This window comes from Apteryx mantelli, chromosome Z, assembly GCF_036417845.1.
Source record: "Apteryx mantelli isolate bAptMan1 chromosome Z, bAptMan1.hap1, whole genome shotgun sequence".
NCBI lineage: Eukaryota > Metazoa > Chordata > Aves > Apterygiformes > Apterygidae > Apteryx > Apteryx mantelli.
Window position 1 is genome coordinate 71,302,676 of NC_090020.1, and position 19,043 is coordinate 71,321,718.

At 39.5% G+C, this 19,043-nt stretch overlaps 1 protein-coding gene across 2 annotated transcripts in view; it reads left to right on the forward strand.

Moving 5' to 3' along the window:
* Positions 1-233: 233 nt before the first annotated feature.
* The window catches only part of OXCT1 (3-oxoacid CoA-transferase 1), an 83,896-nt gene continuing 65,086 nt past the window's right edge, over positions 234-19,043 (forward strand). For both annotated transcript variants that reach the window (XM_067315660.1, XM_067315661.1), the window contains exons 1-4: positions 234-321; positions 3,673-3,781; positions 5,273-5,363; positions 18,463-18,598. In XM_067315660.1, coding sequence (XP_067171761.1) covers positions 250-321; positions 3,673-3,781; positions 5,273-5,363; positions 18,463-18,598 — 408 coding nt within the window. In that variant the 5' untranslated portion in view covers positions 234-249. The remainder of the gene's footprint in view (positions 322-3,672; positions 3,782-5,272; positions 5,364-18,462; positions 18,599-19,043) is intronic.

The following is a 19,043-nucleotide window of genomic DNA, read 5'->3' on the forward strand; positions in this document are numbered from 1 at the left end:
CGCGCGTTAACCGCTCACAGCCCGTGCTGCTCAAAGCACCGTCGCTGGGGGCCGGGGCCGGGGCCGCCTCGCGCCCCCGCGGCCCCGCCCCGCCCCGCCTCGCCTCGCCCCGCCCCGCGCCGACGTCAGTGGGCGCCGCGGCCGAGCCCCCCACCCTCCCCCGGCCCACGTGACCCGCCGCCGCCCGCGCGCCCCTCGGCCGCCGCTGCGCTGTGCCGCCGCCGCCTCCCTGCCCCGCGCTGCGCGAAGATGGCGGCCTGCGCGCTGCTCCTGCCGCCGCGCCGCATCCTCTTGGCCGCCGCGCGGGCCGCCCGGGCGGAGGTAAGGCCCGCCCCGGCCCCGCCGGTGACCTTGGCGGGGATGAGGGGCGGCGCGGGTGACACCGGGGGGGGGGCGGCTGGCGCTCCCCCTTCGCCGGCGGAGAAACGGCGGTTTCGCTCCGTTTTATGCTTGTGGTACGGGCCGGGCCCCGGCGCTGCTCGGGGGCGGGGGGCCCGGCGAGGCGCCGCCTGGGATGCTGCGGCCTTGGGCGGCGGGCTGGAGACCTTGCTCCGAACTGCCTTCTTTTCTTTTCTTTTCTTTTCTTTTCTTTTCTTTTCTTTTCTTTTCTTTTCTTTTCTTTTCTTTTCTTTTCTTTTCTTTTCTTTTCTTTTCTTTTCTTTTCTTCCGACGTCCGAAATCGCTGCATGATTTCAGGAGGTCGCTTTACGTCCCGGTGCTGTCTTGCCCGCACGGCGCCGCGCCAGGCGTGGGCTGGGGGCTCCCGCGGAGGCGGGACGAGCCCGCTGCCCCCCGTGAGTCCCCGCTCTGCCTGCGGCGAGCCCCGCCGCGCGGCCCGGCCGCTCCAGGCCTCTGCCCTCGCTCGGGGAAGGCTCGTCCAGACCCCATGGATCTGCTGGTGCTCAGCTGCGTGCGACCCTGCACAGACTGGCTTCTTCTTGAGCCAGCGTTGTTTCTTTGCCTCTTCTTGTTGTTGGTCTGCTTTAGTTTAAGAAGCTCACCTACTCTCCTCCTCATCCCCACGTTTATTCCTGATGGGTTATGGACAATAATTGCGTCTTTCCCAGCCTGTGTTTTGCTAAGCTGTTTTGCTCCCCTGTATTACTTCCTTCTATTCTGCTGGTTATCCTAAAAGCCTGTCTGTCCCCATTTTATTTCTGCTTCTCTTGAACCTGGGCAGCCAGATTCACAGCTGACTGCAGGGCGTTTAGCTTCCCAGCCCAGGTCTGTGGGTTAGTGTGGGTGCTCTCCAGCGCCTTGGCTTAGTGAAAGCTCATAGCCCTCAAATAGCAGAGTGGGTGGGGAAGGGACTGAGGAAAAACATAATTAGGAGAGTAGGGCAGACACCCTTCTTAGAGATATCCAGGCAGGTATTGCGTAACACAGCTTGCTTCATTGTAACTAACCTAGTTTTTTTTTTTTTTTTTTTTAACCTGTCCTAGAAGAGGTCTGGTATAGATCTTGGATTTGACTTGGCTGGGGTTTTTTTTTGGGGGGGAGGGGGTTGGTCCAAGTTCCTTTGATTACCCATTTGTTTTTTTCCTTTTATTGTCACACTTTATGTCTACATTAGGATAAAGTACTCATTTCAGGTGTTATGTCAACATAGTAACAGAGAAAGTTCAGAGGACTCCAGCTGGAACTGGATTTCACTGTTAGTTTCTTCTGACCAGCTTGACAAAGTTTTGTGACCAGTGGTAGACACTTTTGCTGTTACACTGGCATCACATTTTTATTTTCATCTTCATTTTTTTCTAACAGTAATTAAGAAAAGTCAGACAAAGCTTACATCACTTACCCTTAAGGAAATGCTCACAATGACTGAAGAGATGAATGCCATTATTGGTGTGCGTAGGGGCCAGAATAGGAAGTTTTTTAGGACTGACATTTGTTGCTTTTTGAATGGGGATAAAGGTTTATACTCTTCTGATCTTAGAATATTGTTCCCCACTGTTATAGGTACACCTGTGAGGAGGTTCAGGGAATAGGTACCCTGTGGTCTCTTCAAAATGTTGTTGCCCATGTGCCTATGGGCTGAGTGGCCTGGCCTCTCTCCAGCCCTGCCCCCTTGGTCAGACCTGAGGGCAAGGAGCCACCTGGAGCCCTCCTGCCCTGCCGCTTGCCCTCCGCTTGGACTGGGTCTCCTGTGGCTGCCACTGCTTACTGCTCCTTTTGTCACCTCCTGCAGAAGGGGACCGGAGGAGATGCTCTTCACAATCTTACTGTGGTCCTGAAAAAAGGTTTCTGGAAGAAATAGTCATGGTATAATTGACCATGATGTTTGGTCCTTTACTTTTTCTCAGTCAGTATAGAATCATTCCTTATGACCTACTTATTGATGTTTTATTGAGCCCATCAAAGCAAAGTAGCATCAATGTTTCCCTTGGGAATGAGATAAGCAAGCCTCCCATTAGAATGGTTTTCTTAATATTCATTATAAACTCTTGCAGCTTTAATTTTCTAAAGAAGGCAGTTTGTGTAATCTTGAAATGGAGCCAAAAATTATTGCAATGGTTGTAATTATATCTTAAAAGAGGCTCATTAGGGAGGAATTACACTACTGTTTTAAAAAATGTGTATAGATTAGGTTATTTATTACTTATTTAGTCATTCTTTTCCTTCTTTCACAGCCTAAAATTTCCTGCTTCGGCTGTCAAATTAGAAGTGGAGACATATGGACATATGAAGTATATTAAACTCCAAATACTCTGAATTTATTGAGATTGCCTCCATGTAGTATGGTGACCTAAATATCAGCTGGTGCTAGTGCCTTGACAGTACTTGATTAATATCTATCTGTGATAGCAGTAATGGGAAATACTTAAGGAGGGGAGGGGAAGTTTAGGATAATTATGACCAAAGAATGCAATAGGTGAGCTATGACACTGTAGAATGGCTTTATAGTGTGAAGTCTAGTTTTGGGGGTGTGAGTTCTTTTGACTTCCCACCTGCCTATGCACCTGCCCCCATTCTTTTTCTGTTTGTCGCCATCTCCCTGATTCTGGGTTGTTCTCCAGCAACAGAAGGAGCCCTAAAACTGGATCAGAAAGCTGGTGCAAGCATCACCCTGTTGAAGAGAGTCCCTGTTTACAATACTGCTAGCACAATGCAGCACTTTGTGTCATTCATTGGCCTCCTCTCCAACTTTGTGGGGATTTGGCCCTCTGCTTCAGCAATTCCTAGTGCCTGGATATCTTTGAAGCTACAAGTAGCTATATACAGGCTAGAGCAGTCTTGTCCTAAGTCATGCTGAGGAATTAGCATTTGAGTCTGTTTAAACTGTTGACAAATTTTGACTTCCTGTAGTGTAGGACTCAGAAATTTAAAATACCTTTGAATATTGTCAAATTGATGAAGCTTGTATTAGCTCTAAAGCATTCATCATGCATATAAACAGAATAGCAAAATATGCTATGACTTGGGGGGAGAGAAAACAGATGAGTTCACTCTTGCTTTAGAGATGCCAGAGTGATACTGGTCCATAAAGGATGCTGCAGCTGAACCTTTCTCTGTCTCTGTCTCTCTCTCTCTCCACAAACGTTTAGTGTCTAGAGTGGAGATATCAGTCTTTTTTTGCACATCTCCTTACTTAGTTACAGGGATCGTCATCATTATAAATCTACAATATAATGCTTTTGATTAATTCACTTGTTTCTGTTAATGTTGTTCCAGATTTGTGGGTGCTATTTTTCTACCAGCTGTCAACGCAACACCAAGTTTTATACTGATCCTGTAGAAGCTGTAAAAGATATACCCAATGGGGCAACTATACTTGTTGGTGGTAAATATTAAATTCTTTATGGATGAAATCTTGTATCCTGTTAAAGAAATACTTTTACCTTCATTCTTTTTAAATTAACTAATTCAAGAATCCATATTCTTATATAAATATTTTAAACAAGTGATTTCTTACTGCTACTCGTGGGACAAACTTTTTCAGTAAGAAAATACCTGTTTGCTTGTTAGGGGAGGAAAAATTGGCAGAAAAATAATTATTATTTTTTCCACGTTAATGAAATATTAGATTTTACTTGTGCCAGTTTGAATGCAAAATATTAACTTGGGCTTTTCAGGTTAGTGTTATTATTTCAAATAGTGTGAAATTCTGGTTTGATCAAGTTTATGGTGGCATTCTCTATATTCTGTAGCTCCTTGTCACTGGCTCTTTTGATGCTGAGCAAATCATCTAACCTGTTTCTGACTGGGAAAAGAAGATAATATCTATCTATGTTACACTAAATGGATACATGTAATATTTTCAGAAGAGTCAAGAAATTGTGTCACATTGGTTTTCAATGTGTATTGAGCTTTTGAGTCTTCTGGGTGATTTTCAGAATTTTACCCAATTCAATCCACTTAAAGAAAAAAAACCTCTCTATGCAATTGGTTGCAACTGATTTTTAGTGCTGAAGAAGAATAATTAACATAACTTTGTAAAACATGGGAAACATCATTGGAGATCGGTAATGAGGCAAAATGCCTAATGGGAAGAATTGCTGTTTTTTTTTTTTTTTTTTGCTTGATAGGAACAAAGAAAGATCTGAGGCTAAGTGGTTGGGAACAAAATATTAATAGTTTTGTTCCTAGAGCCCAGTCTAAGACTTTAGGTGCCTCAAATTTGGCATGGTACTTTGTTAGGCATATAGGGTTCTTGCACCGCACGTAGGCGTTTTAGGCACTGCAGCCTGGGTGGAGTTCTGGGTTGTTATGCTTCCCCTGTCACAGATCTTCCCCAGCAGGTTAGGAGTCCCAGATTTTTATCACCTAATGATAGGCTGCACTGTATGGGAGAACTCTTCACTCCTGTTTGACATTTTGTGCAGGTAGAAAGAGAGGGTGAAATAATGAGTATAATGGAATAGTGTAGTGGTTTGGGGACACTTTAGGAGAGCCAAGGTTCTCTAGCCCTGCTCCAAAGGCCTTTTATGTATGAGCAGACCTCTAATAGTTAATTGCTTTCATCCAAGCTGGGAAGCACCTGGTGACTCTAGGAGATTCCAGCACTAGGGTGCAACTGAATAAAGCTTTTTGAGTCACACTTCTGAGTTTAAGTACTTCAGATTTGGTTTAGGTGCAAAGTTAGTTGTTGTCTACTATTCTTATTCCAGAAAGGTTTCTTTCCAGAAGTATTGGGCTCTTTAGTCATCTAAGAAGCTTGTTCTCATCTATTCAGAAAAGATTTTCAATCAACCAGTGCATGTTGCCAGACTTTTGATTAAACTGTGTTCTTTCAAATACTTGTTACATATTCAGTTTTCTTTATTTTGCATAGGTTTTGGATTGTGTGGGATCCCTGAAAACCTGATAGGGGGTCTACTGAAGACTGGAGTAAAGGGAATAACTGCTGTCAGTAACAATGCAGGGTAAGTATTCATGTAAGTCCCTAGTTTAAAAAGTACAGACTAAATATTCTGCTTACATTGGTAGGTTGATATGTATGAAAAAGCCTTACTTTTCTTTGTGTAAATTTCCATATTAACTCACTTAGCTGTGTTTGCAAGTGTTATTTTTGGAATGACTTTAAAAAGTACAGTATACCCAATTTTGTCAGTAGTTGTCACTGCTGTAGAACATAGCAAGTGTATGTATATTTATATGCATATGTAACTGGTGGACTGTAAATGAAAAATCTGACTTAGATGCTTTAAATGTGGTATCAGTGATTTTGTGTGTGTGTAAGTTCCAAATAGTTTTTTTTTCTAACTGAAATTTGATGCTTTTTGACAAGTTTTTATTGTAGTTTGATTATTAAAAAATGGAGAATGTTTATAACAAAGGAATGGGGAGCCTTTTTAGTAGGTCTTGTGATTTTTTTTTTCTTTGACATTTGCTCATTAAGAAGTTCAAGTGAGGCCGACAGAATATTTGTTTGTTTGTTTTTGTATATATAATTTCTCAGCTTCTCATTAGGGTTAATTTTTACACAAGCCGTTCATTGTAATAGACTCCATAACACCTAATGAACTTCACATAGAGAAATATTTACAGCCAGTTCTGTTAAAGTGCATTGATAGTATAGAAATGAAAGTAAAAAATATTGATATGCAGATTGATACCTTTGAAATTGGCCTGGTCAGAAAGACTGATATTCTCCTTGCAATGTGTCATTGGATGACTAGCATCTGTAGGTGGCCGTTACGTTAGTTACGTTAGTTACGTTAGTTACGTTAGTTACGTTAGTTACGTTAGTTACGTTAGTTACGTTAGTTACGTTAGTTACGTTAGTTACGTTAGTTACCGTATTAAGTGTCACCTTCAGCAACATCATAATCCCAGGGTAACTTGATTAATTATAGGCTTAAAGAACATTGAATAACTGATGTTTCCTGGTAGCATTATACTTTCTTTGACAATCTTTCCTTCATGAGGTGGTTCATCTTAAACTATCTTGTCATGTGAAATAAGACCTCAATGTACTGGAGTTACAAGCCGTAACTGCTAAGGAAGCTAGTTTGTTAGTATTCTTGTTTGTTTGTTTGTTTTTCTAATAGTGTTGCTTACATTCAGCAAACAGTAATCTCCATTTTATTAAATTTTCTGTGAACTTTTTACTTCTGAATGCTGCATTTGTGACAAACAATAAGAAGAACGTTATATTATTTTCAGTGGAGCTTCCTTAATACTTGCAATTATGAGCTTCTTCCTTGGGTTGGAAGTCTCCATCTGTTCTGTAGAAGTACAGCCTTTGTATGATTGCAGAACAAAAGATGTGGGGGAAAAAGATTGGGAAGATGTTTTCTCCTGTGGCTATGTCAGAATATAAGAAAAGGGAGTTTGTTATGTGAGCCAGAAAGGTTGCCTGGGTATAAAGAAGTTGGTTACCCATGTGGAGTAAAAGTAGATGTCAAACTCCACTCCTCCAGTCTTGCCAAACAAATGAATTAGGTTGAATTTTTCTAGTAGTGCTTGATGCTACTTTTAGCTATATCATTGCATCTCCCATATCCTTTTCTGTAGGTTTATATCCAAATATTAGTGTTTTGTTTTTAACCAGAACATGATTAACTTGAGTTAAAACCAGAATACCATTCAAAAAATGGTGTTTTAAAATATCATGGCTGTTTTACTGTCCCTTCCTGTGTTATTGAACCATCATGTTTTAGTTTTCATTTAAATCACCTCTAATAAAGTTTCTTGGTAATAGAACAGGAAACAGCAAAAATCTGTATTGGTCTTTTGCACTACCTTTTCAAATGCAGATTTAAACATTAACAAAAGTTTCTCTTATTATCTACTCTGTTGTTGATAGTGTTGGCTGGATGATAAGATAATACTGACCTGTAGATTGCTGAAACACTTTTTTTCCTTTTATCGTTGCTAGTTTCAATGTTACTTGCTAAAAGTTTGATATGGTGAGCTAAAAATTTGAGTAATGAGCTTATCAGTAAATTTTCTTGGATACATCATCTTGAGAATCTTGGAATATTCTTTTTAGCAATGATTATGACAATTCTGAAGTATCTGATTAAATTGGCAAAGTATGTGGCCATCCTACTCCATTACAAAACTTCCTATATTTAATAAAAGGGCACTTAGCTATTGCTGGAATCCTATTAAGTAGAGAAAGCTATAAGATATTTATGTTTAGTTCTACTAAGTTTCTCACTTCTGTTCTCTCCTGTATGAATTCTTTTGCCAACCTTAGAAATAAGCCACCAGTCTTATTTTCTATATTTACCTATCTTAGGTTGAAAGATAGTTGTTATTATTTTTTAAAGCAGAAGAGATTTAGTCTGTGTGTAAACAGTCCAGTCTCCTAAGGATGAAGTTCAGCATATCTTATACTTCATTTTTATTGGAAGTGCATCAAGCTTGTAGTAGCATGGTCACAGACAATGCATGTTTGTATTGATATTTGGTCCTCAGATAGTCAAATTCGAGCCCCTCAGAGCCTTTTTTCAAAAACCATTTCTGCTGAAAGGAGGAAGGAGAGAGGAAGAGCCCAGAGTACTCTCTATTCTCTGCTGAGAGTAGAGATCAATCACTTTCTGAAGTTTCTGAAAGACAAACATATATGTAGATAGAAAGATTGCACAGATGTTTTGGGGAGGGAGGTGGGGGTTTGAGTGTGAGGAAAAAGTGGAAAGAGAAGCATTGTGTAATAGAACTGAGAAGCAGCTATTTTGTATTGTATTCTGTATATTGTTGGTGGTATTCCAGGCTGGAATTAACTCAGCTCAAAAGAATGCTAACTCTCCTGATATTTCTGCTGTCTTTGAGGCTGGAGAGAGATACTGTAAAAAGTTTGACTGGTTGGAAAGCATAGCTTAATTCAGCTGTCCTTGAAACTGGTTTTCCATAAATGCTCATGGCAGTTAGATAAACCCCTCACAGACAGTACAACGGTCCAGGCCTCCTCCTGGCATGCTCAGAAGCTGCTGGTATTTGGTCTGTCTCCAGGGCAGACTTCTGGGACCCCTGCAGATTTTCAAGGTGCTTCACATTCTCATCCTCCTTTTCCTTTTGTATAGCAGCTAATGACTGTTACCTCTGAGGAGCGGTTGGAGCAGCAATTCTGCTAGGCTTTCCTTGTAGAAGTTACTGTATATGATGATTAGAAAATGTATAGGGACATTCATAGAGTCTAGTTTATAAAAAGGCCTGGTTTTGATATCTTGTCTCATGCTGAACAATTCCATCTATTTTGAAATTCACTCCAAAAAAAAGTATAGTCTAATCTGTTGTTTTTATTTATTATATTACTATTATATGGAACTGAGCCTACTGTAATTCTGTAGGATTTGGGATCCATATTAAAGCAGATGTTGTCATTAATAAAGTCAGGATACTGAGTTGACAGTGGGTGATACCATTTAAGTATATTATAATATCATACCAAAAAAGTATAGTGATATTACCAAATATTGTGATACTAATAAATAGATTTGAAAACTGAAGTAACCAGCACAACCTTCACATACCCTGCAGAACAGTTTTGAAAGGATGGATTGTTCCTGTAATCTTAGGTTGTCAAGTACTTTTGGGGTTGAGCAATTTACTGTTTTCCAAGAGGCCTCTGGATTCCGTGTTTTGCTTTGGTGCTGTTATGCTGCAGCTGATGCCCTGCTGTGTTTCATCCTCCTGACTGCAGCTGCTTTCTATTCTCCAGCTCTCCCAGCAAACAGGTGGTAATTGGCTGTGGTCAGGTTTATTCAGCCTGCAGTGGGATTAGCAGGCAGCTTGCAATTGCAGAAGGAAAGGAGCCAAGTATTTAGACAGACAGCTTATTATGGAGAACAGTGCAGCCCCATGGACTGAATCACATGGCTTTCAATGTGCGTGAACTGCAAAATGTGTTACAGAGCTATCTGTTTATAACTAAAATAGCGGCAATGGAGACAGCATTTCACTTGCATCTAGGGGAAAAATGTTAACAGTACCTGTGCTTAATTAAGCTGGCAGTTCTGATAGAGTAGGGAGTCCGGAGGCACTGTTACCAACTCCCTCTCTCCTTTAGCTGGAAAGAAGGTTCAGCAGAGCTTAGAAACACTTGGCAGCATCTGGAAACAGCTTTAAAGGAGTCGGGTGGCCACCAGTTCACACCCAGTTCAGTGTAACGGGGAGAAGATTCCTCAAGCAAGTCCTTGCTCCCTTCATGTAGTTACTGTCAGGGAAAGTCCTTATTTTGGCCTATGACAAGCTTGCCAGGGACCAAATATACAGTAGTCTAGGGGTGTTCCAGCGTACCTCCTTCATTTAGAAACATGATACTGCTACAACGTTTTGTCTATTGCTGTGTGTTACCTAGCACGTGCATGTGTGCTGGCTACTGAAACAGCCCCTTTAAGAGTAGTTACTGTTTTGCCAAGCCAAACAAAGTGAAGTGTTGGAAAGAGAAGCAATACAAATATCCAGTATCTCTGATATTTACACAGCTCACTGCAAGGAAACTGGAGCCTGTGAGGGAAACAGTGAAAGCTACCATGGTGGGTGTGTGTGCTGCTAAAATGCCACCTCTCATACCTTCCCTTACAACTTGTTTTGTCTACGTTACTCATATTTTAAGTATTTTCTTTACAATATTTGATTATATGCCCTTTTATAGTTAGAGGGTTCTGTCTCCTTAAGGTACTTAAAATCCATTTTATTGAATCTTTATGGCATGTTGCTAAAATTTGCTTAGCTCCATGTCTATCCAAGCTCCAAGGATGTTTTGCAACATCCTTGTTTTAAAACTTTACTCAGTAAATCCCCTGCGTAGTTGCAGTTACTATACAATACCTTCTAGCACATGGCTTTTTTGTCATCTGCCTTTGACTTCATGGTAACCTTGACTTCATGGTTACAGTAGACTTGGACACTTCAGGTCAACTTAACCTGCATTAGGGAAGTGTCAGTATATCAGGCCTATTGTTTCAGGATCTGTGTTGCAACAAAACTATGTTCTTGTCGCTAACAGTCAACAAAATGAAATATTTAAAAAAAGGTTTAATATTGGCTCCAAATGGCTGGTTTTAATTATGCTTTATGAAATGGATAACTAATTTTGCATATGAATTCATTCTAAGATTAACTATCTTCTGTCTCTACCATCTCAATAGACTGAATTTGGGCTGGGTGAAAATGAAGTCCGTTATTTATACTGGCTGCACATGTGGTCTGACAGGCTCAAATGAGCTCTTTTCTTTCTTTTTTGTCTGTTTTTGATGCTTTTCTTGATGATGTACTTTTTTTGAATGAGATAGTGTTGAACTGTATGAATGTCATTGTACTATTTACAGTAAAAATTGTCTGAACAGTTACAGTTAATATCTCTAATTCCTAATCACCTAGAGGATCAACTAAAAGGAGATTGACAGCATGCTGTCAAATTATCACAGATTATCACAGATTCAAACTGTCTGCTTAAAAGGCATTATCAGTGTTTTGAACCTTTGATCTCTGTGCTCTTTGTGGAGAAGTTCTTTTTAGGTTACTATGTTATGCATTAATAAGCAGAAAATATCTCTGTGATAAACATTTGAACTGCCAGTAAAGGTGCATGAGTGTTCTTGGTAAGTAAGAAAGTTATTTATTTATATTGAATATAATGGCCTGTTTTTCATAATGGGCTAACTGTAGTTGCTGAGCATCCAGATCAGGAACTATTCTATGGCAGTATTTTAAAGCACAATTTAGAGACTAAACTTCTTGCATCTGTCTGCATTCCATATTCTAAAGCAGCAAAGGTATTTTTCTACTCTTAGCAATTAAATACTTTGAATTTAAAGGATTAATACATTTTATCTATGTTAATTAAAGTAAAGTTAAGATCTCATGTGTCAGTCATTGCTTTAAGTCAAATGTTTCTGTTAAAACCAAAGTGCATCTACTGTCTTTGCCACAGACTTCCTGTTTGTTCTTGGGTATGTTGTTCCCATGCCGTAATTCCTTCATTATTATTATTAATGTGTAAAATGCCCTCAGGTAGAAGCTGCATTCCAAATTCACAGAAAGTTGAGAATTTTTTCACATAGTATATCAATAAAGTGTAAAGTGGTTTTAATAGGCACAAATTTGACAAACCCTTGATTCAAAGAGCTTAAATGTAACTGAAAGTGTATGACGGAGTAGGAAGAAAGCTTGTATGTTCACAAAGATATGATCAAGGTGATGCCCAGAATATTTAACATTGTGCATATCGTTTTTTTATATACATAAGAAATTCTCTAAACATCCCAAGTTAAATATACTTTCAGAGATGAAATATAAGGGCATCAATGACACTTATTCCTTTTGACAGAGTTAGATAAAAACTTGCTCATGGCAAGTTTGCCACAATAATAATGATGAAAGGTTTATAAAATATCTTTAATGTTAAGTTGATTTTTTTTTTCTTATTTACTTGTTTTTTTTAATCACCATTCTTCTTGAAGATTCTATTCAGGTGCTTTATTACAAATTTTAAATTGCTGACACTGTATGAACTGTAAATCCCTGAAGATGTGCCCAAGTTGTCCTGCTAATTTTAGCATAAAGGTTATTTAGGATTTTGGCAGGGCAAATTGTACTGAACTTTGCACTACGTAAAACTATTAAGGAATCATCTGTGCAGCTGACTGTCTTGCCTGTTATAATTCCAAATGCAGAAGGCAAAACAGGTCTAGAACCCACAGCTGTGGGACTGTGTCAACTTGGTTTTAGAATAGTGCCAATAAAAGGTAACCTTATCTTTCAGCCACGAGGCTTTTGAGGAATGATGCATTCATGATGAAATTCAGATATTTAAAGGATTATGTCTACACTATGTAACTGCACTGTAAGGGCAAAATATGGTAGAGAAAATCTAAAATTTCTGAATGGAGTGCATTGTTTCATTTGTTTTAATAAAAACAACATACCATTTCATAGTTGAAAGGAACATGGGAAGATGAGACTTCGCTGCTGACATAACTGTGCAACATCTTCAAAAATCTTCTGCCCTCACAATTTTTTAATGGATTTGCCAAATATGCCTGCATCAGTCATTCTTAAAGCAGTGGTGCTTTTGGGGAGGAGGACGGCAGAGGAAAAGTACTGCTGTGAGCAGTAGCTGTGAGGCTGGAGCAGAGATGAAGTTAGTGGAATAGAGAACAGCCTTGTTCTAAACAGGCTTTAGTAGCAGAGGGAGAAGGGTGCTGCGCAGATGCTGCAGAGAAGGAGCAGAGGGAGTTTAAGGCTCAGTAGAGTCATGCTGGTAACTTGCAGGCCAGGCTTCATGACTCAACAACCATGGGCTCCCTTTTTTCTTCCCTCTTTCTCCCCTCAAAGTGAAAGAAGTCCCAGGCTGCAGAGCTGGGAGCTCTTCAGTGCGTTGGTTCCTTTGTCCTTTGCCATGGGCTGAGAAGGTGGCAAGATAGGTTCTGTGTTTCTGGGAGCTGTGAACTCCAGCCCTTCTTTATGTCATAGTTGTTCCTTCTCCCGACCTGGGCCGCCTTAGCTCTTGGGAGCTTCAATACTTCTCTTTTCCTCCACTCTGCCAGTCACTTTCCCTCCAATACCTTCTGCCTCCCTTTTCTGCCTCCCATTAAACAGTTCTCATTAGGGGAGATGGGAAAATATTCTAGGCAAATGGAAGGAAAAAAGATGGCTGAAGACAGTGTCTCAAGGATCAATGGGGCAAATAAACATTATGTCTCTCTAATTTACCTCTTCATGAACTGAATTTATTTTTTTCCCCCATTAGTCAACTCTCATTCCTCATCCTCCCCTCATTCTGTGATACTGTGCTGGGCGGGGGGGGGGAGAAAAGAAGCAGAAACAGAATATTGTCTGAGCTGGCTCCTTGGTGCTCTTTCAACCAATTCATGGGAGAATATTGTGGGACATAGTCTCACTGTTAAGTACCCGGTAGATGGCTCTTGAAGACAAGTCATTAAGAGTTGTTATGTGAGTGATTGTCTACATTTATTTTACCCTTGGCGTGTCTGCACTTGTGTTTGGTGTCTTCTGACAAAGGGCGTCTAGTGGGGATAAATGCTGCTACTTGTTTTCTGCACAAAGGGGTATAAAGGGTCACTGTCTGGTGCTGCCAAGATTACATTTTATAATTCTTCTTGCAGAGCTGCTAATGTGCATCACTGAGAACTTGGATGGTATTTTCAGCCGCATACCTTCTTTCATGTTGGTCAAGTTTCATGCCATAGTTTCAGTCTCATGAGCCTGAAAGCTGAAGTCTGTGTATCTAAGACATGCAAAAGAGCCAGTGATTGATGCACCCCTCTTAGCTGGGGAGCATATCTGGACTTCTCAAGGAAGTGTGGATCTGCCAGGAGATGTAATTGCATGTAACTTGGAGCAAATTGTTTGAAATGAAACTCAAATGCTGATGCTACAAAGTAAAACAGGTAGGATGAAGCATCTTTTAAGGGGAGAGAGATGGAGGAGGTTGTTTCTCTTTCACAATCCTAACCTTTTGCCTGGAGAATATCTAGCTCTGGAACAGGTTTATCCATTATCAAGCTTCATACATAACTCTACAACGCTTTGACCTGCAGAATGCCTAGAGAGACTGCTCATGTATCTTCAGAAGGTGACTATTGTCTGTATATAAAGCATTCTCCAGGAGTAGGACCAACTGAAAATAAACCCTTTTGCAGCAACAGCAAGTTTCAACAAATCCCACTTTCCGTTTGAGTTGGAGCCTCACCGTGGGATTCTTACTACATGCATTTCTTTCTCAGTTCATAGTCTCCAGGAGTAATGTAGTAACCCTCCTGTCATTCTGATTCCTCAAATTGTGAGAGGAGAAAGGCTGGGTAGTTAGCTACAGTCATTACATTAGCTCCTGTTTGGCCAACACATTTTAATTCTCTGTAACTTAGATATGCATGTTAACCTTTCACAACTAGTGACTTTTGGTCTTGATATTATCTCCCAGAAATCTCCGCCTCAAATCCTGGACAGTCCTTGGATGACAAATATGAAGAAAGTCTTTTCTTTAAGAGAAGTAGAAAAAAGCCATCACGCTAGCTGATGCAGTTCAACAGAAGTTTCCAGTGAGGGCAGCCAGTCTGTCCTAATTACCCCCACTTTTCCTGGATACCTTTAAATCTCTTTAAAATGACAGAGGGAGAGAGTTTAATTATCTCAGTTTACTGAAAAGGGAGCAAAAAGCCTTCTTAAGATCTTTTGCCAGAGTAGTGTGACATTCCAAGCCTCCTTTTTTCTGCATAATAATAAAATGTTTTATTCCATACATCTTTGGGCTCTGTAGAGCTTGGTATGGGATGCTCTTGTCCACTTAGAAACTTTGCAACCTCTTCTCTATGATATTGTACAGTGTGTCTTGTTACATGGACCACCAAAGAGATGAAGTTCTGAGAGCTGTGAATTATCTTTTATTTGAAGGGCAACATTGGTGTGTTGCCTTTGACTACTTGCAATATATTTGAGAACTGTGGGCTGGGTCTGTCTGGAAGTCTTTTCTGGCTAAATTTTTTGTTAGCAAATGCTGACATTAGTTTTGACAGAAAGATTTTGTAGGTCTGAGAAGGACAAAACAATAGAGAGGAGTGTGCTGCTTAATAACCAGACCCGCTTGATAGTAATTACTTTTTTTCATCTCAATCAGTAGAACAGGGACTGTGAACTTGGATCAGCTACATTCTTGACGAGTGCCATATTCTTTTTCTCTGTTTCTTTCATGTATTCTGTAGATTCACATTTCATACTAATATAGAATGGGAAACTTTTAGAAATCTCAATATTTTTGAGGGGAAAAAGAAAGCATTCTCTGTCTAGCACTAATATGTGCTTTCCTTCTTCTGGCAACACATGTAACAGCTATATCAATGTCCACCACACCTTTTTTTCTTCCTACCCAGAGGAACATGTTTTTATTGTACTCACCTTTGACTAGATATTTAAAAGACTGAACCCAGCTTTTAAAATGCATATCCAGTATGTATTCTTTGCCTGTTCATATGCTCAGCGAAGGACATTTTTCTTTTTACGGCTGCTGTTTGGTATGGAGGGCATTGCCTGCAAGACTGATATTTTAGAGAGAACATTTTCAACATAAATGTAATTTAAGTGAAAAGTCCTAAGAAACTTTTTCACCTAAAAGAAAAAGACCAAGAGAGCAGCAAAGTATGGGAAAGGAGAACAAGTAACTAATAATCACAGTAAAAAATATTATATTGTAAGAAATTTCGCCAAACCGGAAATTGGTGTCTATTTTTATTCTGGGACAGAAATGTCAAGTAAAGAGCAAAGGATAGGGAGAAAGGGAGAGAGAACAGTATTTTGACTGTTTTGTGAAATGTTAGTTTCTTAGGACATTCAAATATAAGAAACACTGAATAAAATGTTCAAAATGAATTTTAGGAGGGACAGGAAAGGAAAACTGATGTGCCTGGAAGGCAAAAGGATTATTTTAACTGGAAACATGAATGCAGGTTGCATCATTAATGAAGACGGATAGCACTATATTTCCTTTAGAAATTTATACTTTAAAAATAACCATGTAAGTAACAGCAATTGGATTTTGTGGTGCTGCTCTGAAGAGGAAAAGCCCCAGGGAATGGAGATAATGTGATATCAGGCAGGCAGAACTTCTTGGTGCATTAGTGTCTGATGGTAAAAATGCCTTTTCTAATTGTGCTAGGAAAATGAAATTGTATGACCTGTGTGCCCAGTGACTGGTCCTCACTGCAATTTTATTTTTAAATAAATTGACCACCTTTCAGGTAAGGAAAAAGAGTGACTTAAGAAGCGATGAACTTGTGTGATGAGCCTGACGGAGAATAACTTTTGTGTATCTTGTTGTCTAATTTCTGTGGTGATCTTTGTAACTAAAGGCTTTTGTTTGAAAGAAGATATCTTCCTGTAGTAGATGAGAGACTCAGACATGTCCATATGGGGTCCTGTAGGAAGATGTACAAAATCCCGTTAAGGATAATGTGTGCTAGTTGCTGCTTCTGAGATTGTCGGAGTAGGGATTATAGATCTTGGTGAAATGAGGCAGAAATTTCTTGAATCATTCCAAATCTGCGGTTGACGCTCACTTGCTGTCCCTTTCTCATGTGCATATGCACTCAGAATTTTTGGTCTATATGTGGAAATCTTGTATCTGCCTGTTTCTATTTCATAGCTTGCAAGTGTTGAAATGTAAGAGCACTATTAACCAGAGTGAATGATATGTGAAAGTAACAAATTGTGTTCTGTAGGCAGTTCAAAATACTGCCATGGTTGTTCTTGTGCTATTAAGCACTGGACACTATTATGTCTATTCTTTTGCTAGCTGATACTCCAGTTATCGATCCCCATTAAACTGCTAGTAGATACTGGCTGCTCTGTTACATTTGCTTATTATCTTTTGTAAAGAGAAGTCAGCGTTTGGTATTCGTGTGAAAGGGATTTTTCTGCTATTAGTGACCCTATACAGTAAATCCTGTCACTTATATATTTTTATCCCTTTCTTTGTCCTCTTTGCCCTGTTTCTGCTCTATTCTGAGTTATTTTAATTCCAAACTGGTGGAAGTCCTTGCTATGAGGAATTAAAAATACAGGTTGTTTCCAGGCAACACACATTTTACTCTCGAGGCTTTGACACTGGAACATTTTTGACATAGTGAAGTATTGCATTAGGTTTAGACTTTTATAGGCCAAAGTTGGGGAGTGGAGAAAGCTTTTAAAATAAGTCAAGCTTTTTACATTTAGAGAACATAAATCCAATCAGAGACCTAAATCAGAGAAGTTTGTTTTGCTTCCTCTCATGCAAAGTTTTCAAGATGTTTGTGTATGCATAGAACTGGGCTGCCAAATCTTAAAATAGTCCTCATTATACATGCAATTGAGAAGTCTTTCTGACTGCACGTCAGAGTCTGTGTCTGTGCAACTGTTCTGAGTGTTGTGATAGGAGAAGAGCTGTTGCTGCTACTGCTTAGCCCCTGTTCTTTCCACTCTGCCAATGCATGCAACACATGCTGTGGAAAGTCAGTGCTATCGAGCAAGAAGATATTGGTCCTGTTGTAATAGTAGGCAGGCCAGGCCTGATTTGGCCTGAAGAAGAGAAACTTGGTCTCTTTTGTGACTTCAGATTAATCACTTAGGAGCAGATTTTCAAAGGTAAAGGTTGACATCCCCCTAGTCACCTGGTTCTGTTTGAAATTTAGACTTTCAACATCTCTGTTTGAAAAACAGTGAGAGGTAAATGTAAACTCTGTTTTGATCAGATGGTTTCTGTGGAGTTTTCTGATGTGGGAAATACCATATATGACACTACATCTGTCAAAGTTAATTAATCAGTGTTAAACTTCAGAATAAAAATGGATGAGCAAGTGGATTAGGTTCATCGTTACCTCTTTTAAACTAAAAAATGAGAACTCTATACTGTTTACTTTTTGATCTAGTCTGTTGAAAGGATGCCCGGAGGTAGCAGCTGAGATGTCTAAAATAGAACCTGGTGCAGTGGAGTATTAACATACATTAAATGAGGTTTGGTTGTTGCCCAAGGGGTTCTTTCCTTTAACCTACGCTGATTTATTGTGCAAAATATCTCTCCACTAACTCAGCATCATAAATTGATTTTTAAAGGATTTTTTTTTTTTTGAGTTAGGAAGCCGTAGTATTTCTTTGCAAGCAAGATTTTAAACAAAAATTAAGTCTTTGTTCACTAAAAGACCGATTTTGCCTTGTGACTTTTTAATTAATTTATAAGACTTTTTGAGGAGGCACATATATAAAATAACACTACTTGTTAAATTGCAATTTGTAGCTGTTACATGTGAAATGTCTTAAAAATTAAAGTTTTGGCTGTATTTGGTGTATTCTTCCCTTGAAAGAGATGAGGTCTGAACACTAGACTCCTAAATTTTAATTGTAGCTTTGTTGCTTTTTCCCCCTGAAAGCTGGAATTTGATTTCATCTCTAATTCTTTATGTCTAAAATGGGGGGAGATAACTTCATTTTATCGTGTTAACTCATTAAACCTTATTAAGTGTTTGAATACAACAAAATACTTTTATGAATCCTGAGTATTGTGTTTCTTTTTCTATCCAGTGTTGACAATTTTGGACTTGGTCTTCTGCTTCAGACTAAGCAGATAAAACGCATGGTATCATCATATGTTGGAGAGAATGCTGAATTTGAACGCCAGTATTTATCTGGTGAGCTTGAGGTTGAACTTACACCTCAGGTAAGAGTGGATCTTTAAACTGGTGATTTCTTTTCATCTAAAATAGTGATTATGATATGGTTTTCTTAAAGTGCTCTTTTTAAAATTATTTGGCAATCTAAATGTTTTCTCTGTACATATATGTGCAGTAAAGACAAATGGTAGTTGCCATCTTCAGATCATGGGCTGTAGACTGCTGCTGGTCTGTTAAGAATTGACTAAATATATTGTGTAAATTCCTTTTACAGCTTGTTGCCTTACATTCATTTCAGCTAAATATATATAAATATATATGTTTTATTGTACAGTGTTTGGTTTTGATAGATCTCCTGGGTGGCAGAAAAACACATGAAGTAGGTCTTGCTTGTTGCTGTGGTCCACATGAGGGGAAAAAGAGTCAGAGAATCCCTGGATTACCATATTGGTCGCATTTCTGTGTGCTTATAGAGATGTCATGTGTGTAGTG